Raw genomic sequence first — 24320 nt, 5'->3', positions numbered from 1 at the left:
AAAATTGCATCCCTTTTAAAAACATTGGGATATTGCCAGCATTTTTATGTTACCGTACCAACCTTTTTAAATGAACTGAACAATGTTGATGAATAAATTCTTACCTAGTACTTGAAATAGTTCTTATTACTTACTTGCTTCTGATTATCAGCTATCAGTCAAATTGACTTTAACATCCCTGCTTTAAGGTGAGAAACTCATTCATCTGATGAATATGTTGAAATGTATTTTTAAATACAGCATTATTCATATAATGTTCAATTTTTTTATGGGAAGACATTATCGGGATACTTTATAATGAGTACAATTATTGAAAAATGGTTTGCATGACCTCCCATATCATCAGATGAAGGAGACACTTGTATTATGCTTTTTTTTTAAAGCCCCAAAAATATTTTAATGTATTAAACACAGTGAGGGAATTTTTAAATATGTTATATGTCATCCATGGAAAAACCCAGTTTTACATTGTGTTGTCTCCTGTTGATTTTTATATAATGAGAGAGAAATCCCTGCATTTTTTGCAGTGTCATCCAACTTGCGTGCATATTTTTGCAATCAGTGTGCTTTGAGCGGACAGCTGCCTGGAAGAAAGAGCCAGTGGGTTTGGGGAATTCTGCTTCGGTGGCACAACTGTGTTATGAGGTCACCTCGGGCATTAGTCATGAGGAGGGAATGCATTGTGGCCGTTTTTTAAGAAAATGGCAGTTGTCGGCATCCGCACCGGCCGCACAATGAATGCAGGCCTTAGAAAGTTGACTTGAATTGGCTCTGGGGATCAATGTGAACAGAATAGTTGGGGTCAACGTGGATTAGAGGCACCTTCAGCACTCAGGGCTTAGACACAGTTTATTTATAGTTCAACGTGTGTAGCTGTTTTAAAAAAACAAGAATGATTTTATGTGATAATTTAGAGCATCTTTAATTCCAGTATCATCCATTACAAATTATATTACTGAAATAGCTGAAAATGATTGTACTTGACATAACCAAAGGCATTTTTGCTTTTTCCCCGCATGCACACTAATTTAAGCAACTACTTTACAGCAAAATCACCGACGGTATGACACAGACAGTATAAGTGCATGGTTGTTTTCCACAGCACACAACAATGGGGAAAATTAAATTATAAATCTCTCAATACAACTATCTACTGTATATCTCAAGATCAACCCAAACTATGGGGTGGTAGCATGGGGTTGGACTTAATGAACAAATAAATTTCTTTACATTTTATTTAGATAGAAATTTAAATATGATTGATTGTTGTAATTTTGTCGGGAACTGGCGGAGGCCAGCAGAGACACAGATTTTTCTTAATTAGTTTGTAGTATAAAAAATACAAAATCCTACACCCTAAATTTGAGCTTCATTTGACCTATAACATAACTTCAGCATGCTATTCAGTCCAATTAAAACAACAACAACAACACTACAAAGTAGTAAAATATGAGTCAAACTATACAGGGAGAAAATAACAATTAATTTCTTCCCTGATCGATAAAGCAAATGCAGTCACTCAACTTGATGACGTTAAAAAAAGAAATTACATTTTTGTAAACATTTGGCACGAGTACAAACCCAAAAATTGTCTAAATATACTGAGGATAATATAATACACAAAAAGCATTCAGAATTCATTTTATCCAATGTAACAAGAATATTAACAACCTAGCTAGTAATCCAACATTTTTCAACAGCTACACTTCACTTCACTATAGCAAAAAGCACTACATGAAATGACCATAATGACTAAACCCCCACCAATTCCTATACTTATTATCACATCTGTCTACAATGGTCTACAAATAGGAGGACGTCTTGAACTCATCTGGGACATCACTGTCCAGTTTACAGATCACCTTGTAGATTGCCTTTTTCCATGAAGGATCTGAGTCTTTGGCTATAGAAATGGCCTTGTAGAACTCATGCAAAGTAATCTCAGCAACCTCCAGGAATTTGTCAGGAACCTACAGAAGAATTAGACATGATGAGACTTAATAAGACACTATAACTAAAACAAAAATATAAGACTAAGGAGTAAAATGTTCAATTAGTACTGACTACCAAGCTTATAAAACTATACAAACCTTCACAACACATCTTTTTAACAGTTGATCTGAATATTAATTAATTATTTAGTTAAACCAAACAACAAAAATGAATTTATTTATTCAGAAACAAATATTTAATTAATTTTACATAAATCTTCTGTATGTGCAGAAAGTAGTAAGGTTTCTTTTTTGTATAGTGAGACACTGATGTGAATTGTACCTTCTCTCATTTAATGGAAAAGCAAATAATTATTCTCTGTGTACTATAAGGGAAATTGCTTAGCTAATTTGAAGCAACCTGACTTTTTTTTTCATCTCACACATTCAGCATGATTACTAGTGCAATGCAGGAGTTATTCACTCAACAGCAGAAGCTGCCTTAATTAACCTGACTAGACCTTACAAGAGAATGCTAAATAACCTAAACTGTCATTTTAATTTATTATTCATGATTATACTGTACATGTTATCTTTAGGGGCCGGACGAGTGGTTAGCGCGTCGGCCTCACATTTCTGGGGTCGTGGGTTCGATCTCAGGTTGGTCCTCACTGTGTGGAGTTTGCATGGTTTATATGGGTTTTCTCACGGTACTCCGGGTACTCTGGTTCCCTCCCACAACACTCTAAATTGCCCCTAGGTTTGAGTGTGGGTATGAATGTTTGTCCGTCTATTTGTGCCCTGCAATTGGCTGGCCACCAATTCAGGATATCCCCTCCCTGTAGCCTATAGTTAGCACCCCCCGTGACTCTTGTGGGAATAAGTGGGTCAGAAAATGAATGAATGAATGTTATCTTTAGAAAACATTACCATTCTTATTTCCAGGCATCTAAAAAAAAAGTTACATTTCACGAGGGAAACCTCAAAATTCACAGTAAAAGTCAGCCCAATGAAGTTTTTGGTAGATTCCTTTTAAATTTACTCAACTCATTGACTGCCATTGACTGTCCTACAGATTCAGTTCATTTAGACTGGAAGAGGCAAATGGATTGGGAATCTATCGTGGGCAATGTGACTAGAATAAGAGCATTCAAAGCCATTCCGCCTAGTTGAAAACAATTGGACTTCTATGGTTTTCATTGACAGGCAAATAATTATTTAGGACTAAAAACGAAAGAAAAATATCTTAACAATATATAAAATAACACGTTCAAAAACAAGTGCAGTCAGATGCACACACATTCACACATCAGACAACATGCAATATGTCATTAGGTAATAACACTGGTGAAATGTGTGTGTTACAAATCTAAGCATTGTGAGATTCACTAATAATCCCAGTCATGCTCATGATGTGCATTGACAAGAGTTGGTCCAAGGAACCGACCGCCCTTGCTTTCCACCAACTAGCCAGCCGGTCAGCGGTAGTTATTGGCATTAGTTATTTTTCTTTCCCTTCATCTCCTGACACAAAACAACCATGGGAAAAGAATGTCTTCGTCCCAAGGTAAAGAAAACGGTCCCATCACTTTCCCACTGAGTGGCCTTCTGCCTCACAAGCCACTGCGTCTTTCTCAGCATTCCGCATCAGTAGCAATCTCAGCCTCGTTCAGGCGTATGGGTTCCCTAATCCGGAGTTGTTTTAGCAGGATTTTGCGGCTTCCTCTTCCCACAGTGTGATAAAGCACTGCTCTGGAGTTTAGATAATGGCGGCGAAGGCTGGCAAGCCGCAGGTGCAGTGTGACACACAGGTCAGTAGGAGGATGTAGGTGAGGAGTGAGTCACATGTATGCTGAGATGGTATACCTCTAGATCAAGGGTGTCAGACTCGGGTTGGTTCGCGGGCCGCTTTAACGTCAACTTGATTTCATGTGGGCCGGACCATTTTAGATATAATATTTAGATTTTTTTTTATAAAAGGATTAAAAGAACTGGATTAAAAGCCCTGAATATTCAGTTTTTTATAGATCTAAATCTATGTTTATTTTAGCTTTTTTTATATACCTTTTTAGATTTTACAAAATGATTTTTGAACTAAAAACACAGAAAAAAATGATTAAAAAATTACAATTATTGATTTAAAAGGGGGGAAATCAGGAAATTTAATATAAATCTATACTCTTCATTTTAATTTGATCCTAAAACAGAAAGTCGGCACTCATGATTTACTTTCCCGGGCCACACAAAATGATGCGGCGGGCCAGATTTGGCCCCGGGCCGCCACTTTGACACATGTGCTCTAGATGGAGCTGAGGTTACTATCCTTTCTGTAATCACGCAGCTACTTATATTCATTTGTTATATACTTTTATAAAGAGAGTTTCCCCTGACAAAATGGGTCCGATTCTCAAAAGAGCACCTGAGATATTGCTTGGTGTCCCGTTCCATCATCATTGAATGGACCTAAAGTAAGTGTGTGCAAAATTCACTACCGGGGATGGCTTATCGTTAGAAGAACAACATTATAAGCCAGCTCTGTTATGTATGTGAAGGAAGATATGAATTTTTAAAGCCAGTGAAATTGCAAAAATTTTTGGCAAAATTCATTTCATGTCTTTTTAGGACTTTTGTGGTTAACATTTCAGGTTTCCCCTTTTTGGTCAATCTCTCTCATTTTTTGAACCACTTTATTCTCACTAAGGTCACAGGGGGTGCTGGGGCCTATCCCAGCTGACTTCGGGCCAGAGGCGTGGGACACCCTGAATTTGTGGCTAGCCAATCACAGTTTGGTCAATCTATGTTTCTTTATTCATTTGTCAAAGGTTTGGTATCAATGACAGCTTGGAAAGCTTTCCAAGCAGAAAATGATTATTTTTTTAAAAAAATGAACAAAATTAAACTAACAACAAACTTGAAACAACCACTTCCTAATTGTTAACTTTCATGTTATCTTGCAGGTTAAGTGTCACCCACTACCATGTTTAGCTGTAGATAACCTTAAAAGATATTTTCCCAACTTGAAAGGTCATGACTTTTCCCCCACCATTACAAAAAAAAACTATAATTTGTTTTGTTCATGTTTCCATGTGTGCCGTACACCAATTAGTGTACCTGAATAGAAACCTACATGGGGATGGGGAGAACATCAGCAACAATCTCCACACAGTAATCCTCCATGCTCCCCCACTTTTAGATCTCGTAAAAGCAAATTCAGCATAGAGGATATAAAGGCGTACCTTGAATGAAAGGAGCCTTGTTCAGATGTTTTACTCTTATTCATTTCCTGGATGAAACATTTTTAAGGAGCTCAGGTAGGAGCAAGAAGATGACTCAAGTCTCAAGAGGAAAATAGAGAGGAATACAATCCAGTTGATTTTGGATCTTCAGATGAAGTCCAATGACAAAGACATATGGAAATATGGAGCCCTTATGGAAGAAAATCAACCTGGTCTGTCAATCTGCTGATATTAAAACTCAATTCAACAGCTACCTTTTTTTTCAATGAGCTGGGCTTATTCCAAAAAACAATGGTGGGAGCGAGAAGGTTCCCATTGATAAATTATCAGATATCAGAAATTACCCAGTTTGGGTAATAAGAAAAAGAGAGGAGTGGGGTGGGGGGTGCATTCACATTTGATAAGTTTTATAACGTCCCATCCTTAATATTTCCCATTCTGGTTTGAAACATGGGCCTAGATAATAAAGTAACCATGACGGTCATGAATAATATTGTGTTCTACTCCTTTTTCCATTAGTAAAATCTGACAGCACACTGGAAAAATGTTTGGATTGTTAAATAATTCTAATCTCATCTCAATTTAATCACAAATGTTCTTTTCGACTTGCAATATATGGGCTTGTTTAATTGATCACAAAACTAACATGTCCGAAGTAAAGCATCACGTAAACAATGGAAAAAAATCACCCTTATTTCAATAATTTCAAACCATATCTGATGATATCACAACTAGATGTCAATGAAACCATGACCTATTAGGCTGAGGAAAGATTATCATATGCAGTATAAAAGCTGAATGATTGACCAATAAGCAGCACTTACATGAAAGTCATTGGCCTTGTTGTAGTGCATGTTGAGTGCACGAAATAGTTCGGAGTCTCTGCTGACTGTGATGTCTTTGACTTCATTGATGCCGTCTACGATGGCTTGCCGAGCAAACTTTTCCATTTGAATGTAGTAGAACTCCCTGAAGTTGCTAAACCACTTGATCAGCTGAGAAGTAATGCAACGATTGAACTAGGAACAGAAAAAAATAGCATTAGGAAGCAAAATACAGTGATTAACTTTAAGCTAAATTGGTCATTCTAATCTGAGACTTGTATTCAATTTATATTACGAAACTTGGTGCTTTATGATTGAATTCATTAAATGTGTGTTATTGAAGGCTCCTGCAATTATAGACTGCATTTACTTGCGATCAGTACCTGCGAGGCAAAATTCCCGCCTCTGTCAGCCCATTTGATTCTTTTCCCACCAGTCTCCACAGTTAAAAAAAACACCTACCAGGCCAGTGTATTTCTAAACACAGTCTTGACATTAGTCTTGTTGTTCTATCTTGTCATCCAGAAAAATGGGTGAAAAAGAAAAAAAGGCCTAAGGGCTGGGCAGCCATCAAAGAAGCTTCTTCCCATTGGTGTGATGGGTGTGAACATGGCATAGTAAGGACAGAAGGAAGCTTCCCTCTCGTTGACTCGGGCTGATAGAATGGAACCAGACACTGGGATTAAGCGTTCTTTTGTTCGGTGCCACTTCCCACCGCTGGATTGTAAGCAAGGAGGAGACGTTCGCAGGCTGCCTCCATAGCTTCTCCCCCCCTCAACTCGGGGTCAACATAGACTGGGAGACAGCAGGCAGACGAGGACAGAAGAAGCATTTTGGAGAAAATTCTAATGCTGCATAAATGGTGTGAAAGGAAATGATTCCAAGACCAAAAAAATAAATCAACGGATGTCGAAAGCTAAGAACTGCTAGAGACACAAGACCGAGGCCAACGGGATGTTGTGTTTAGACCCAGCAAGTCTCTAATACCAACTCTGTTGACACTCAATAGCAATGCCTTGCCTACTGAGTCCTTTGTCACTCCATTTGCTGACTGGAGTGGCTTTTTTAAAACAGAGAATGGCTCTGTATCTCCCTTTGCCCCCAGGACACACTAGCAGCTCAGCGGCTTTGTTATTTAAACCCTCTGCGTTTTTGTTTCTCTCCTCCGACACACTGCAGCTCTTTTCTGTCCCAAACACACACTGACAAGTTGATACCAGGAGTCAGATGTAAGAGAAAAGGTTCTAGATGTTGTTCAAGTTTAAATACAGTTTATTACCTTGACATCAGGGAAGAATGTCTTCAGGACATTGGAGCTTGGGTAACGAGTGTAGAAGAACATCAGCTTGGCCTTCTTCAAGTGACTCGGGGTGAGACCTTCCTGGATGTTCACCATCATGTTAAGGCACACACACACAGACAAATAGCAACATGCAATGCAAGGAATTGCAAAATGATAGTGGAGTTGAGTATTGTGTTTCATCAATCTTCTGCCAAATTCAATTTGGATGAAGACTATCTCCAGTCAATAATGATCCTAACATGTGCTTATTGGCAAAACAGAATTACAAATTAGATTGGGGATTTTTAATTAGCAGGCAAAGCACTTCATGGCAGGCTGTTAAGGCCAAGGAGGAGAAAATTTAAAGACAGCATATGTCAGGCTATTTTTCTTAGAGAATAGAAGTTCAAGGTCGTTGAATTTTAATCACGGTAGGGATTTTTCGTCCTTAAACTTTTAGGTTTAAAAATATATTTACAGGGTTACTCAGAATAACTTGGTGAGTGAAGTCTTTACTCAAGTTTTTCCCCTTTGGCAATAAAGATGCTATGACGCATTTCCTCTGTAGTCCACCATTATGCCTCAGGTCACAAAATTTCTTCATTAGGCCTCGGCATGATACATTTATTAGAAAACACTACCTTTGAAGGATGTGGGAATGAAAGATTAATGTGCTATTGTTCAGAGAGAGAAAAAGGGCCATTTGCACGAAAAAGCTAAAATAAACCTGCGTTCAATATTTTACTCGTGGAAAATAAATAAGATATTTTGACTAAATTATTTCCTCACGGGGTATAATAAATGTCATCAAAGTAATGATAGACATTAGGCAATACGTGGTCTTAACAATGATATGAATGGAGCATATTTTTTTTTCTCCCGCTGATTTTCTTTCAGTGTTCGAATAAGTCAAAGCTGCTGCTGTCATCTTGTATTCTTTGACAATTGTGTGCATTCTGAGAGAGGCACGCAATAACACATACTCAAGACAAGAGCTCAAGTGTTATGGTAGGGGGGCACTTGTAGTCTCCACCAGCACTCAGATGTGACCTTTTCGATGCACCCTCATCACTATGATGACGGAGAAATAGATCCTGCACCTTTTCAAGTATGAAAAAAATGACGCTTCCTGAAACAGAACACGATGCTTTCTCTGCCTTTGAAAAATCGGCTTTTGTTCCTGGCAATTCTTATCAAAGCCTTGTATTCCTTTTTATTTGTCTTTTTGCGGACTTGAAGTCATTACTGTGCTCAGATTAAAGAAGATGCAGTAATTTTCAATGGAGGGAGCAAGATCAAAGAAATAAATTCTCCTTGAAGTTAGTGGCGCTGCCCATTCTAAAACTGACCAGTGAGTCAAAGCTCAATTATAGTGAGGGCAGTAGAAGAAAAAAAATGAGGCACCACCAAATATTGTTTCAATATACTATCCTCGAGAATTGTATTGACTTTATTCTATTACCTCTTCTTAAACTGGACTTTTTAAAGTGACTGCCATAAAATACAGTGGTACCTCTACTTACGAATGCTTCAATATACGAAATATTCAGGCATATCTACAAACACCTTGCTGGCCTCCCATTGACTAGACGAAGGTAAGCACACTGTAGGCAGACATTACAGCTGTCCCAGTCGGTGTAGTAGCCACCAGTGGCGTATGAACGCGGCCGTGCGACCTGAAGCCCCTTTCTGGCGGAACACATACTGATGGCGGTTAATACTTGATTTGTGTGCCTTTGGCCCTCGTCCGTCACTGAGTTATTATTTGGTTTTCTAAGTGTGAATAACTAAGTAGTGCGTCTACATGTGTGTGCAGTAATTGTTTAGTCAGCTCCTACTCGCAATTCCACTGCATTGGAAAATATTTGCATGTGTTATTCATTTCAATTGCTTAATTAATATTTGTTTCTCTTTTTTGGTGCGTACCTCAATTTGCATACATATTTCATACAAAATTGGTATATTTATATTATTTTTAAATGGTTTAGGGGTAGTATGAAAGGTAATGGAACAAATTATGCATATTTAATGTTAAGTATGTCGATACCTACAAAAAAATCCAAGTTAAGAAACCACTTTTAGAAGTGATTTCATTTTGTAAGCAAGGGTAACACTGTACTTTAACACTAATGTTTAAGAGGAAGGTCACCGTGCATAATGTATATTATATAGTGAAGTTAGTTGGATGCCAATCTAGCAGGAGTACAAATATTTGTCCAGGCCACACTGTTTGATACAGTTTTGGGGGTAACTTGTGTGTCATCTTAAGAATAAAAATAGAATCAACGGATGCTCACCTAAAACTATCCAAAGATTCTACTATGGATTAAGTTATTCAGACACCGTTATGTTGCTCAATTGAATCAAAATATTTCTAAAAATTGAGTGAGAGATTTTGAATAAATTTGTGTAAACTCTCTAGACTACATTCTCATTTTAACCACTTTTCCTGCTATTTGCCATCACAGGCTGCATCATGTAAAAAGGTCAAAGCATAAATAAAAAAAGGATATGCTGAGAGTCATGTAGGGGTTTCGTTCAGCCATACTTTGAAGCTCACCACACTCTAGTTTCACATGAGGGAGGCACAGAGTGTCGACCGTCACAGGCCCCAGGGCAGTTGGACGAGGGTGGTGGTTCAGGTGACTGGGTGTCACTTTGGACCTCAATGCAATGGCATCCCAAGGCAGGTCAACTGGCTCTGGAGAGGTCCGGTCCATTGAATGGGGCATGCAGTGGAGACCCCCAAAGTTAGAATGTGGCCCATACTTAAGGAGGTGCTCCAGGATCTGACTATCATGCAGAGGGGCACTGTAGTTGAACTGGAATGGCGCCTGATGCACAGGATAGGGACGCTTCACTGTCGATGTGACGGCACTCAGAGGCGTTGTCACGGGCTTGCGAACCACCAGCGAGAGTGCTTCTGTCTGGTCTTGATGCACCTCCGCGTTATCGTAATACTCCAAAGAGTGGGGCTTGGCGTTGCTCTCTTCAGGCTGCAGGTGCTCATGCAATGAACCCTCTTGTCGGTTCTTTTTGCCTGTGGTCAAACTGATCTGTGTCTCTGGAGATGGACACATTTGCTGTTGGGTTGACTGATTGAGCCCTGATGAGGATGCCTTGGTCAACACCCGGTCCACACAGTCATTCAATGCTTTGGAAAGCTCCTGCTTCAATATTTCACGAAGGTTCTGACTCTCTCTTTGGTGAAGTGGATGACCAACTGACTTTATTCTGTCATCAGACTCAGAAATCAGACTTCTCTTCTTCTCTAAACGGTCTTCAGAGCCTGTGTAGTTGTTTTCCCCTGCGGTCTGACAATCTATGCCTTCGGCTGCATTGTCATCTTGATCTGCACTTTCCTGCTTATAAACCTGAATGAATTTTTCTTGGAGCTGGCGTAGAAGTTTTTGCATGGTGTGGAGCTGCTCTTTCAGTTTGTGGCACTCTTCATCCTTGCTGTTGGGGTCCTCGTGATCACTCTGTGGTTTCCGAATCACCGGTCCTCCAATGCTGTGCTCCTGATGTTGAGGTAGCCGTTGTTTACGTTTATTCTCACGGTACGCCTCTCTAGACTCTCTGGGGTCTCGGGAATCAACGTCAGCCAGATCATTGTCTCCTAGTGTCCTGTTGTTGGGAGAGCCAGCCATCACCCTAATTATATTCTCTACACGGGCCCGCTTTGCTTGAAGATGGTCCGTCGTAGGAGGTTCTCCCTCAGAGTTGCACCTAGTAGAAATGTGGCAATTTGGGTTAGATGCTTCTGTTGTGCTTTCTTTTGAGGACACACTGCTTCGGTCTTCTTGTCCAGAGTCCGTGGCAGCAGAGTGTGAGTGATAGAAATGGTTTTCGTCTAGTGCTCTTTTGTTGTGCATGCTCTTTCGGAGAAGTTGAGAAATGATTGAGCTGTTGGTGTATGAGGAAAGTGATTCATCATAGATATTTCTGCGTAAGCAAGGCACCATGACACTGTGTTTGTCATCTTCCAGGTTGCCTTCATTAGAGTTGTGCACGCTCTGGTCGGAAGGGCTAAGGTTCATGTTTGTTGAGATGTTCTTGACACTTTGCAAAATCACAATCTGAAAAGATGTGGAAAAATAGACATTATTGGGAAAATTAATTGTTTTAAAAGATTAATAGAAGACATTAAAAAAATATAAGAAATATAAAAACACTAAATCACATTGTCTTAGCTGTTTGGGATGTCAAATATTTTTCTTGGATCTTGAATATCTTAGATTAGATTAGATTAGATAACTTTATTCAACCCGTATTCTGGAAATTTCACGAATCCTCTCAAATCTGAACATGTTTATTTATAATTAGGCTGATGTTTTTAAAAATTTAAATATGGCCATTTAAGAGTTTGAATCCTGAAATCGAAAATAAACAATCATTCCAGAAAAATCTGCAAATGGTGTAATAATTGCAATATGGTAAGTACAAAGAAGCTTCACCTTGATTGAGGGCATTAGGAAATTCTTCCTTTTGATCTTGTGGAAATAACACAAATGATAAAAGAAAAAATATGATTCAACAGAGTGTAAATGATTTAAAAGAGAAATTATTATGACCACGCTGTTTTTGTATTATCAACAACAAACAAAATATGAATTCCATTTTTTATTTGGTGTGCCTCACTGATTTTAATCCCATTTCAAATGCCTTTGGTATATTTCCAAAATTGGCATAACTGCTGTACTAATAAAATAAACACAGCACGCGCACACACACACACACACACACACACACACACACACACACACTCACACACACACACACACACACTCACACACACACAGTCAATTTGTTAGTGGACATTTCAGATTATGTTTTAGTAACATTTACCATTGAATTACCATTTAAAATAACAATGTCATTTAATATTTTATATTTGTAACTTTAAATAAATAAAACTATTAAAAGCTAAATTAGATTCCCTAAATTGGGAAAAAAATGTACAAAAAGTTTAAGTTAAAATGACTGTTAAGTTTGATGGTGTATAACTTTATTTTTAAATGAATGTATTAAAACATTAACTTTCCACAACATATGAAAAGAGAGTAGCAAAACTTCACATGGTGCATCTTAAAAATATATTGAAAAGAAAACGAAGTGATGTGAATGTGTTTTTATTGATTAAGAACGCGCACTGTCAGAACTTTTAACTGAGCAATTGCGTGATCACGGATTCTAAAATAAAACAACAAAACATTGAAACGAACGCTTTGGACAATACTTAGTTGTCAAGAGAATAAGGAAAAAAAGAGGTGGGATCCCCCTTACCTGTTGCCGGGCTGGTGGCCTCACGCTCACTGCATGTGAGCAGTGCAGAAGCAGACGCATGTAGTGCCCCAGGAGGCGTGACCGTGAACGCATCAGCGCATCAGCGCATCAACGCATCAAGCAAAGTTGAGTGACAGACAGCTCATTCTCTGCCCCTCGGACCGACTTTGTTTATAATGCCTCACAAGTTTAAGGAAACGTGTGCACATCCAAAATGTTCTATTCTGTAATTCTATTTATCAAAGGGTGTAAAAGAAGAACACACTAGGTCACATGCAAGAGGAGAGTTCAGGAGTGGTTAAATTGGATTTTGAAAAATGCCATTTTGACCAGATTGTTCATATATAAAGAAAAATGTTGAAATCATTCTAAAAGATGTAAAATTTTAATAAACTGTTAACTAAATAGTTATGCTCATTTTTTAGTGTTTTTAATGTAAACTACAATGATATAGGCGATAAAATTGATTTGACGTCTAACTAGAGACAAACTAGTTATTTTAATTTACAGCAGGATGAAGGATTCACAAAGAGGGGAATATATTGGTGAGGTGAAATTGTTTTTAACGTCACATTTATGTATTCCGTGCTAAACCGCCGACTTAAATTAGAAAATAAACAACAAGTGCATTATTCTGTCTTCATTGTCTATACCACGACGTTTTTCTCCCTTCTACAGCCATTCGCACTTTAATTATCCTAACAAGCTTGTTATTTTATTATTATTATTATTTATGTTTTTTTTTTGAGAAAACGGAAAAGGAAAAACGCAGTCTCGATTCAAACTGCTAACCTCAGAACTCTGACGCGGACGTGCGCATCACTTGGTCATCATAATTGTAATTAAAAAGTATTTTTTCATTCATGCTGTGGAGCGTTTTATTTATTTGTTTATTTAGTAAGTATTAATATTTTTACTTGTTATATGAGTCATGACATCTTTTTGTTGTTGTTTTTGTAAATAATACAATCAAATGTCAATCAAATAAAGCATGCGTGCCTTTATTTTTCATATTAATAAATGTCTTATTAATACATTTAGAGATTGGAGTGTACGCCACATTTGTTCGACGTTTCCACTAGTAACAGACACGACACAGCAAAACTGTCGCGGTGTTAGAAGAGTCCATTCCTCTCTCCAAACACCCCCCTCAGTTTTGCCTATTTGGTTTGTCCCACGGTGCTTCCTCCATTCCATTCCGAGTGTTTGACCCGCTCCCCCTCCGCTGACAGGCAGCTGTCACACAGCCAACATGTTGTCCCGCTCCCGGTGTCTCTCCAGGAATATCGGTCGCTCCCTGTCCGTATTCCGCCAGGTAAGATAAAAGCCACAATAATGTCAGGAGCATGATACTCTCGATTTAATTTACCCGGACGGGCGTTGCTGTAGCCTCTCCCATCGCTAGCATTAGCATTCGCATTGCAGGCCACGAAACAGGCCGTAACATTGTGATCCAAGGACAGTGTGACATCTTGCCTTTTAATACATTGTGCTTGCTCTGATGAAATCTACAATAATTCCATCCATGTATGATGTCTGTGTCACCATAAAATAGGGTTCACTCTCAAAATGTCACGGAAGCATTGAAGTTAAACTTTGTATTACTTGTGAGCTAGCAGTGACAATGCTATTGCTAGCTCACCGTATGTGTGTTGTTATTGGGGTTGAACTTGCCTTTTAACTTGACAAACATATCTGGATTTTCCTATCCTTTTTCTAATATGGATATTGATTGTCGGAATGTTAAGGTGAAGGTATTCTAAAACAAACAGATCGATGTTACAACAACGTGGAGAAATGTTTATTGATTAAAGTAAATTAGATATTAAGGCATTGTAAAAATATATAAATAAATAAAATATGATCACACGAATAAAACATGGCGTACACAGTGGTTGTCTTTGAGACTGTGTCAGTAGGGCCCTGATCTAGAATTTCACCTTTGACCCTGGGTGCTATTCCTGCAGTTTACTCCTATTGCCTTGTAGGTTGTCTCCCAACTGACAGCACTAATCAAATCTGGTGCATGTTGCGTTGCATACACTTACACTTTATTGCCATTGATGGCAATAGACAGCCAATCTATTTGGACAAGGAGGGTTGGCAATAATCATACACTGCCTGGTTAAAATTTATGTTTTTGTTAATGACCCTGTAAGAGTTAAATTTGGGTCATTTTAAAATCCTTGAGTATGTCTTTCTAAGCAGGAGATGTATGGGATGAGGCCAAAACTATGCCCTCTCCTAAAATGGTTGTTTCACAATTCACAAGTTTAAAACTTTATTTTTTTCAACCTCATCTTACACCGTTTTGCTCTGAAGAAAAAAAATGTCATGTTATACCGATTAGATTTCAGAACACAGCATCATGAGTATTGTGTATCTACTTGACTCTAATCACTTGATTCCCATTAGAAACACTTGTGATTAAAGTTATGCAATGTAAATAGTCAAGTTTGTAAATTAAGTACATAGCTTGAAAATTGAGAAATTCACTCCTTATCACAAATTGCTATCTTTAGTTGGGCACTTATTATGAGTTCTATGACAGAGCAAACACGAGCATATGCGGATCGATTAGTTGTGGATTTCAGCAAATAGGTGCTAGTATAAAAATGATCAAAAAGAGTTCACTGTACGCTCTTATTTTACCATGACTTATCTTTTCATAGGGAAATAATGTGTTGACTCGCAGAGGCGCTGCAGGTATGTATAACCTCCAATACTGTGCTTTGTGGGTATTGTTACTTTAAAGTTATTGACATCTTTTTAAACCTTTTCTCCACAGTTCTATCAACCATCTATCCTTTTCCTGTCAAGAACACTGTGTAAGAGCTCACACAAAAATCTCACAGAAAAGCTAAAATAAAGCAAAAAGGAGTGTAGCAATAACATTTGTGCAAATGTTTCTATCTTCTGTTACAGGATTGTTGTTTGTGTTGTTAACTATTGTTAGAGTTGGATATCCTATAGTTTTTAGCCTTGTTAGCAATATATTGATCCTTAAACAGATTTTACAAATTAATTTTGAGGCATTGGCCGTATGCAAGTTTCTGCTTTCATTAACAGTAGAATATATTACTTATTTAATACCTGTTTTAATATTTTCTTTTCTAAAGCAAATCTGATCCACGTTCCAGCGTCTTCCAAATCCAATACTTCAGGACCTCTGTTGCCTACAGTATGTTTTTATTTATCCCATGTGCTGTATTTTACGGACTATAAGTTACACTTTTAATAGTTTGGCTGTGCTTGCGTTTTTTTCCGCTGACGAATGACAGTCTCTTATGTTGATTTTTAGGTTATAGTTATCTGAAAAACGTGTTTTTTCATTTAAACAGATGCCCATTTAGCCTGGTGTTCTCCATTTTACTATTGTTAGAATAACGTATCTTTGTTATTGGGTTCTGATAAAATACAGAAATTGCCTTAACAAAATGCAACTTGAACTCCAATGCAACTTATATATACTTTTCCCTTCTTCATTGTGTATTCTTTGGCTGGTGTGACTTATAGTCCAAAAAATGCTGTATGTACATTGACACTTAAATACACAAATATTTACTGCGTGTGCCTGGTGCATCACAAAACATGATAGATTTTTTTTTTTTTTTTTTTTTAAATAAGAAGTAAAACTTTTTTTTCTCAAGTTATTGCTTACAAATTGCAAGTGGTTAACACAGAGGCATACCTTTGCATGTACTTCATGCACTTGCGGTGGTTTTCTACTGGTATGGCAACTTGCTCCCACAGACCAAAAAGTGTCTATTAGTTCAAAAAAAAAAAAACTTTAACATTCTCCTTAGTTGTGCATCTGAGTGTTTTTCTTTCTGTATGAAGACAGGTGACAAAAAATTTAAGGATTAGTCTCAAGCTGTCCAAACTAACCATTTTAATTACTTGAGTAGATTTCAAACAGCCAAACAACTTTAAATCAACAAATCTATCACTTTTTAATTGAACTCTTGAACTAAGGACTTAACACTTATATTTATTGAGATGGACCTGCATATTACGTATGCATACAGGGAGGCATACAATGAGAACTAGATTTAGAGCTGTGTTTTTATTCTTGTCTTTGTTGCCTAGGAGATGAAGTCCTCACCATTAAGACCCCTGCCTTTGCGGAGTCTGTTACAGAAGGGGATGTCAGGTGGGAAAAAGGTAACTCATTTTATCTTTTGCTCATCAGCTACTTGCTAATGTAGGACCTGTGGAGTCACGGTTATAAGTTTCAAACAAATTTCTCTTCCCACAGCTGTGGGAGACACGGTTTCAGAAGATGAGGTGGTGTGTGAAATAGAGACTGATAAAGTAAGTAGATGTCACAAAAATATTTCAATCAAGAAAAATGTGGTTATCTTGATGACAGTTTGCCTTACCTTCAGACATAATCTTCATAATAATCGTGTTAATGCTGAGTAATATAACTCTTTTGTACACAAATTAAGTAAATATTAGCATCGGATTGGTCTCACTTTGGGAAACAATGCTTCTCATGTAGTCAAAAGAGCATTATCATACAATAATATGAAGTTCTAATAAGTGAAATAAAACACACAGAAAAAGTATAAGAAAATACATTAAAAAAAACAATGCAAGGAATTGGAAATAAATCTGCTTAAGAAATTACGGTCTTTTTTTTATTTTATATGATATTTTTAAAATAGTGGAGACAATAATCTGACCCTAAACTGCGAATATCAAGTTTTTCACTGTGACAATATGATCATGTACACAAAGACATTAATTAAAGATTCATAACAAAGATCCCCTTTTTCTGCTTTTCTTTCTTTAGACATCTGTGCAAGTTCCTTCCCCCTCTTCCGGGGTGATCTTGGAGCTTTTGGTTCCTGATGGAGGAAAAGTTGAGGGAGGAACGCCTCTATTCAAACTCCGTAAAGGCCGTACGTAGAGTGATTCCCACTTTATGTGAAATTGGAATGTTCAAAAAAGAAAAAGATTTTGAAGCTTTTCTTTGCTCCCTTGCTTGGACATAAATGTCATTGCGTCAACTGCATTCTGTTATGCAGAACCAACTTGTTTTGAAAATATGACATCTCTCTGTTTGCTCAATTTCTGTGGTGTGCTGTGCAATTTGTGCTTTGTTATTGGCATAAACCATTAACTAATTGGTTTGTGATGTAATTGAAAAACGTTCATTTTTAACCTTGCAACTGTTGCTCATTACAAATAATAGTTAAAAGTAAATTAGTCCCACTCACTAAATGGAATAATTTTCTTGTCTTGCTTTTGTCCTTTTAGCTGGAGCTCCACAAGCTGCAGAAGCCCCAAAAGCTGAGGCTCCTCCCGCAGCAGACCCTTCACCACCAGCTGCTCCCACACCTGCACCTCCTCCCCCATCAGCTGTTGGCCCCATTCCCACCACGATGCCCCCTGTACCACCTGTGCCAGCACACGCTATGGACGCCAAACCAGGTAGCGGCTTGAGTTTTTTGAGAACCCTTTAGAATGCATTTGAATCACACTCCGAATATTCTCCGATGCTAAACATTTTTTTTGCAGTTTCAGCTATCAAACCCACCTCACCAGTAGCCCCTGTGGATGGAGGAGTGAAGTCGGCCCGCACAGAGAGCAGGGTAAATAGCTAAACATTTAGGGGAGGAATAAGGAGCAAATGATTGTGTAAAGCAGAACTAGGACTGCTAAGAGTTGTAATTTTGTCTCTGGATTCAGGTTAAGATGAATCGCATGAGACTGAGAATTGCCCAAAGACTGAAGGAAGCCCAAGACACTTGTGCAATGTTGACCACCTTTAATGAAATTGATATGAGGTAAGTTAACATTTTATTCGATGATGACGATTCATCACTGCTGTTTTCATTTTACAGTACTAGAGCACCTTGCAGAGCTAATTGATGTTTGCAGTGTGTATTTATGTGTTATTTCATAAATATACTTGTTAGTGGCTTGTTCCAATTCTAGAATGGTTCAAACCATTGGAAACAAATCATTTATGGGATTTTAACAGACTTGGCCAATAAATATATGATATATAAATTTTGCCATTGAACTAAATATTTTGCCTGCCCATATTCTACCAGCCGGTATGTAAGTATTTGCTTATTCACGTTCCTATTGCGGGCACTACTCTGTGTTTGTAAGTGCAAATGATACTAACACAAATGGTTATAGATTGGAATCTGCCCAATAGAAAAAGCTTTTTGAAACCGGATCCGCCTCTGAAACACCAGAATGTAAATATTTGGTCATAATTCCATCTAAAAGAAAGATAAGAAAAGTTAAAACAGGGTTTATTAATTTAAAAGGAAATGTTATTGTCTGCCTTTGCCCCCTGTGCTCAAGAGGACACTTTGAGGATTTCTTTCCTCCGTAAATGTGCGGTGTCAGCTTTCGGCTTTTGAAGCTTTTGCATGTATCCTAATTGAATTGGCATTGACAGTCTGGAGTAAGACTTCCCAGGCTCGGGCTCATCTGAAGCCGAAGGAGGCGGTCAGAGCCCACGCCAGCAGCATCTATGGGGGCCCGCGGGGATTGCCCCCCCCCAGAGTGGAAAGGCAGCCTCCACCGATATGGGCTTTTATGACAGCCCAATAAGATTTACACACTCTAGAAAGTGAAGATTTTTATCGCTTCTTCTCTCCTTTCTCAGCGAATCTGTCTTGGGAGGGGTTAATTACGTTAGGCGAGAAACCCTAGAACTTTACCACCAGGAAAACAAACAATTAAAAATAAAAGATAAAAGTGAAAAATGAGGAAAGGCAAAATGATGAGCATCCTCAGGTCTATGTATGCGTGAAGTGCAATCATCTGTTATCAAACAGAGAGGGATCGAGTTCTGAAAATCTACCGTATTTAAAAATATAATTGGACTGTCAGCATATTATTCATGGGTACAAGGAAAAAGTTCTGATCTTGCAGAGACGTATCCGCGCCTAGATCTGAAAAAAATATCAAGACTGAGAAGGAAGAAATTGAATAAAGTAGACACACACGTTCATTAAAGGAAAATATGATGTCTTCATTGGGTTCAATTTGAAGTGGCAAGTCACAGGATTGGTGTGTTCCTCTTAGAAGGTACACGCACACACCCACAAATGTTCCTTTTGCTTAAATAATTTATTGTGGTCCCCTAGCATTTACTAATAACAACAAAATGGATGTAACAATTTTTTAATGAAGTTTAGGTATTCTTTAGGTTTAATGTCATTTGGGAAAAAAGGGTGAAAATATGTCATGTTATTTTAGTCGAGTCCCACTTTTTGAAAGGAAATATTTTTTTTACCACATATTCCATTTTATTGATATGCATTTAATGTCAACTATACTTGGATCCTCCATGTCCCTAAAAATGTAGATATATTTTGAAACTACTTTCCATACTTGAATGTCAATAGTAAAGTGTTTATATTTGTATTATGACAGGATTTTTTTCATTTGCAACATTTCCCTGCATTCCCTCCATAGCAACATTTCTGAAATGCGAAAGACCTACAAAGACGCCTTCCTGAAGAAACACAACATCAAGTTGGGTTTCATGTCAGCGTTTGTGAAGGCGTCCGCCTACGCCCTGACTGATCAACCCACTGTCAATGCTGGTATAGACTTAACCACACAAAACTGCTTGGCATCAAACGCTGGTTTTATTTGACTTGGTGCCTGCTACAATATGTTCTCAAGTTGTCAACCCTCAAAGCCACTGATTTATTTCCATCAAATGTTTTTACTCTACTTTTTCCCATGCAGGACCTACTAGTGAACATTGAAAGCTCAAAGGGGGCAAGGGGTTATTTTGAAGCTAATAGTATTTTACTCTATAGAAACATTTCAAGTTGTATTCTTTGCACTGGCCATCTTTGCTTCTTATGTGCTGCTTTTTCCATTTACCAGTCATTGATGATACAACCAAGGAGATTGTGTACAGAGACTATGTAGACATTAGTGTGGCTGTGGCCACGCCAAAGGTAAGCTAAATCATTTGTTTGTGTCACACTCAGAAGACTTGTCTGTCTTTAAAAATCTTCCTTGTTATTTCTCCCTCAGGGTCTGGTTGTTCCAGTTATAAGGAACGTTGAGGGAATGAATTTTGCCGACATTGAGAAGACCATCAATATGTTGGGTGAAAAGGTTTGCACTTTCTTATATTTAATAAATGTCGTGGATAGCAGCACAGTGAACTAGTGCATTGTCTTTTGTAGTTCAGTTTTAGGTTTCAAATAATAGCAATAGGGCCGGCATTCCCTTAAAATTCTGATTTGAGAATTTCTGATTAATTGTGTAAAAAATATTTGTCTCAAAAAGTGACATGCGATTAAATGGGTTATAATTTTCCAACTCATAAAATCTTCTGTAATTAATTATTAACACTGACATCCCACCCTTGATAATTATATCAATATAATGGTAATACTCATGTGCCTAATAGAAATAGTGAAACATTCATTACATGGCTTTTTTCTGGATATTCAATATTGTAATTTATTTGCTAAAGTAGTAATTACATATCTATTTTTAACGGTTCAATTTGTGATAAAGATGCAATGCTCATTTAAATTGTAACAAAATTGTATATTAACATTTGCTTGTAGGCCCGCAACAATGAGCTGGCCGTAGAAGACATGGACGGGGGAACCTTCACCATCAGCAATGGCGGCGTGTTTGGCTCCATGTTCGGCACACCTATTATCAACCCGCCTCAGTCTGCTATTTTAGGGATGCACGGAATATTCGACAGGCCCGTGGCAGTGGCTGGAAAGGTATGTGTTTTCCGTATGTAAATTAGGTGTCGAAATGCATGTCATAGAATAATTACAGTACAAACAATTACCACGGTTACTTTTTTTTTATATTCCAGTTGTCCAAAACAATGCAATTCAAATAGATTTAGTATATACAGGAAAATGTTACTGATAGACTATTTATATACAAGATTATAGCTAACATAAAAACCTCAAATTGACGATCAAAATAACTAGCAATGTTGTTTAAAAAGTAGTAAAAAAAAATATTATATAAGTCTTGGTGTAAAAAATTAGCCTATTTATTAATACACCTATTTATTAACCCCCCTATAGTTTTGGGACAGCATGTTTGTTGTGTAATGAAAAGTTTATTTAAATAATATATATATATATTTATTTTTTATAACATTTCCGATATTTTGTCCTACCAATTGGTGCAAGTAACTGTATGTATTGAGTGAAGTGCTACACTAGGCTTTTAGCCAGGCGGATGGATGTATGGACGAACTAGACTCTGCAAGTTTTGCAGTTCCGTAGAACTCCACAGGGTGGGGCCTTAGTCCACGATTATGAAATTAAACTAAAAGACGTTTCACTAGGAATACCAGGGTACATACCCCGGGCCTCACCACTGTCGGCTGAGTTTAACATCATGCCCCCCAAGCTCAGCGAAGTTAGGCAAGCAGTGAAGAAGGCAAGGTGCTCATCAGCACCGGGCCCTAATGGAGCCCCCTACAAGTTATATAAAAACTGCCCCCAGGTATTGGAGCTACTCTAGTACCTAATGAGAACTGCCTGGAAGACGCAGCTCATTCCATCGGAGTGGCAAAGGGCTGTATCGGTCTTCATCCCGAAGGAAGCGAATTCCAAAGAAATAGGCCAAATCAGAAGCATCGCCCTGCTGAATGTAGAGGGGAACATCTTCACGGTGTTAGCGAGAAGGATGTCTTCCTACCTTCTAGACAATGGCTACATCGATACCAACTGCCAAAAAGCAGGAATCCCTGGCTTTCCAGGGTGCGTAGAGCATTCTGCCATGATCTGGGACCAGATCCAGAAGGCCAAGTGGGAGAAGAATGACCTGCACGTCATTTGGCTCGATCTCGCCAATGCATATGGATCTGTCCCACACCTGCTGATCAGTTATGCCTTGGAGTTCTCCCACATGCCTCCCTGTATCAAAAAGCTGGTAGCACAGTACTTCAGTGACCTACAGATGAACTTTGCCCTGCAGGAATTTACCACTGGGTGGCAGCAGCTAGAAGTGGGAATTGCAATGGGGTGCGCCATATCTCCAATCCTCTTTGTGGCAGACTTTGAGGTAATTCTCATAGGGGCAAGACAAATGGTTGGAGGAATCAAATTACCATCTAGCCAGAGATTACCCGCATTGAGGAGCTACATGGATGATGTCACAGCCTCCTTCAGACAGCAGCATGTACATCTCGACTGCTGAAGAGGATGGACGAGTTGACATTGTGGGCCAGGATGAAGATCAAACCCTCCAAGTCCCATAGTCTGTCACTCAGAAAAGGAGTCAAAAATGACACACCAGGCCAAGAGAGACACGAAGGCCATTTTCCCATGGTCAGGAGTGGGACATGAGCGTTGACCTCAAAAGGCAGCCCGATTCCTCACAGAGATCATCACCACATCACTCCGCCCAGACATTGTGGTATGGTCCTCCAAGGCAAAAGCAATGCACCTCATAGAACTAACAGTACCATCAGAGGAGGGGATTAAGGCCGCCTTCGGGCGCAAGAAGGCCAAATACTTGGAGCCGTCAGGTGAGTGCCAGGAAATTGGCTGAAAGTGCAATCTACCCAGTCGAGGTCAGCTGCCGAGGCTACGTCGGGCTGTCAACAACACGCCTCCTGAGGGACGCAGGGATGCCTGGAGGCAGCCCGAGGAAGGCCATAAAAGAGCTGGCAGAGGAGGTAGAAAAAGGCAGCTTTTGGCTCTGGCTTAGGAGGAAGGACAGGAGCTGGGGAAACAACAGCTAACCCCAATAATGGCTGCAGGAGACAACAGCAATCAGTTGCAGGGGTTGACAGGGAGATATCTCTGTCACTGCTCCGCCACCAGGAGATGCTCCAGGATTAAAGGAGTGAAACATCAATGAACGGTGGTTCCTGACTGATGACCCTGCAGGGAAAAACACCTACCTGTACATCCACTGAATTAAAAGTGTTCTTTAAATGTCTATGCAAAAATGTTTTTGTAAAAAAACATGTCAGACTCGAGAACAACAAGAACCTGGGAATTATTGTTGATTTTTCAAACGTGTTTTGTCGTGATGGCACAGGTGGAGATCCGCCCCATGATGTACGTCGCCTTGACGTACGATCATCGCCTCGTCGACGGAAGAGAGGCCGTCACTTTCCTCCGAAAGATCAAGTCTGTAGTGGAGGACCCAAGGGTGCTATTGCTTGACATGTGAGACCCCCGCCAGCCCCGACCAACCAACTGAACTGCCCCACACGACCAGTGGCCATACCCGCACATTGGAGATCATTATACTCAAAACACAGCTGGTTAACTCTAAAACATGGATTCATTCATTCTTTGTTTTCTATGGGGGTAAACACTTGGGTTGTGCAATATTAGGTTGGCAGTGATACACGGGTTTGGTATCTGAGGATTTCCCAGGTTCTGATCTTTTGATCAAATAGTATATTCAATCACGTATGTTTCCCATATGTAATTTTCTAAATACATGTTCTACTTACTGTGGGATGGCAAATGAAGATTCAAGGTGCAGTGTGATGCAACAGTAAGGATGCACTCAAACCAAGGAAAACATGTCCAAAGCTGAAAACTAATTAGAGGATTGATGAGATATCACAGCAATGTGAAACATTCTCTTTATGTTCTCGTAGAATATTTAAAAAATGTTTTAATAAAAATCTACCTTACTGGACTTGTGTACGTCTGGTACGTTGCAGAGACAACATTCAATGGAAAGTATAAGTTTAATTTGTGGCAAAAGTAAAAGCGTCTTATTCGTTGGGTAGAAGCTGTTAATATTGCTCTGAAAT

At 38.7% G+C, this 24320-nt stretch overlaps 2 protein-coding genes across 2 annotated transcripts; one reads left to right on the top strand and one right to left on the bottom strand.

The window, feature by feature from the left end:
- Positions 1-1071: 1071 nt before the first annotated feature.
- prox2 (prospero homeobox 2) lies at positions 1072-12586 on the bottom strand. Its single transcript, XM_077621236.1, has 5 exons — positions 12560-12586; positions 9799-11352; positions 7271-7390; positions 5992-6186; positions 1072-1970 (listed from the first exon to the last, which is right to left on the bottom strand). The coding sequence occupies exons 2-5, from the start codon at positions 11311-11313 to the stop codon at positions 1803-1805; spliced, it is 1998 nt and encodes a 665-aa protein (XP_077477362.1). The 5' UTR covers positions 11314-11352; positions 12560-12586; the 3' UTR covers positions 1072-1802.
- A 1124-nt stretch (positions 12587-13710) lies between these two features.
- Positions 13711-24202, top strand: dlst (dihydrolipoamide S-succinyltransferase). The gene is made up of 15 exons (XM_077620812.1): positions 13711-13874; positions 15232-15265; positions 15348-15387; positions 15679-15740; positions 16649-16723; positions 16818-16873; positions 17358-17466; positions 17825-17998; positions 18086-18159; positions 18257-18354; positions 20009-20139; positions 20432-20505; positions 20585-20668; positions 21130-21297; positions 23588-24202. The coding sequence occupies exons 1-15, from the start codon at positions 13812-13814 to the stop codon at positions 23720-23722; spliced, it is 1377 nt and encodes a 458-aa protein (XP_077476938.1). The 5' UTR covers positions 13711-13811; the 3' UTR covers positions 23723-24202.
- Positions 24203-24320: the final 118 nt, after the last annotated feature.

Source organism: Stigmatopora argus, chromosome 15 (assembly GCF_051989625.1).
Source record: "Stigmatopora argus isolate UIUO_Sarg chromosome 15, RoL_Sarg_1.0, whole genome shotgun sequence".
Lineage (NCBI taxonomy): Eukaryota > Metazoa > Chordata > Actinopteri > Syngnathiformes > Syngnathidae > Stigmatopora > Stigmatopora argus.
This window is presented reverse-complemented; position numbering and strand designations above follow the sequence as displayed.

Bases quoted from the DNA above. Each gene is read 5' to 3' on its own strand.
- prox2 (XM_077621236.1), bottom strand. From the start codon at position 11,313: ATGAACCTTAGCCCTTCCGACCAGAGCGTGCACAACTCTAATGAAGGC. The intron at 6,187-7,270 runs GTAATAAACTGT...TTCTGTTCCTAG, and splicing joins CATTCTTCCCTGATGTCAAG to TTCAATCGTTGCATTACTTC. The intron at 1,971-5,991 runs GTAAGTGCTGCT...ATTCTTCTGTAG, and splicing joins ACAAGGCCAATGACTTTCAT to GTTCCTGACAAATTCCTGGA.
- dlst (XM_077620812.1), top strand. From the start codon at position 13,812: ATGTTGTCCCGCTCCCGGTGTCTCTCCAGGAATATCGGTCGCTCCCTG. The intron at 18,160-18,256 runs GTAAATAGCTAA...CTCTGGATTCAG, and splicing joins CGGCCCGCACAGAGAGCAGG to GTTAAGATGAATCGCATGAG. The intron at 20,506-20,584 runs GTAAGCTAAATC...TTTCTCCCTCAG, and splicing joins TGGCTGTGGCCACGCCAAAG to GGTCTGGTTGTTCCAGTTAT.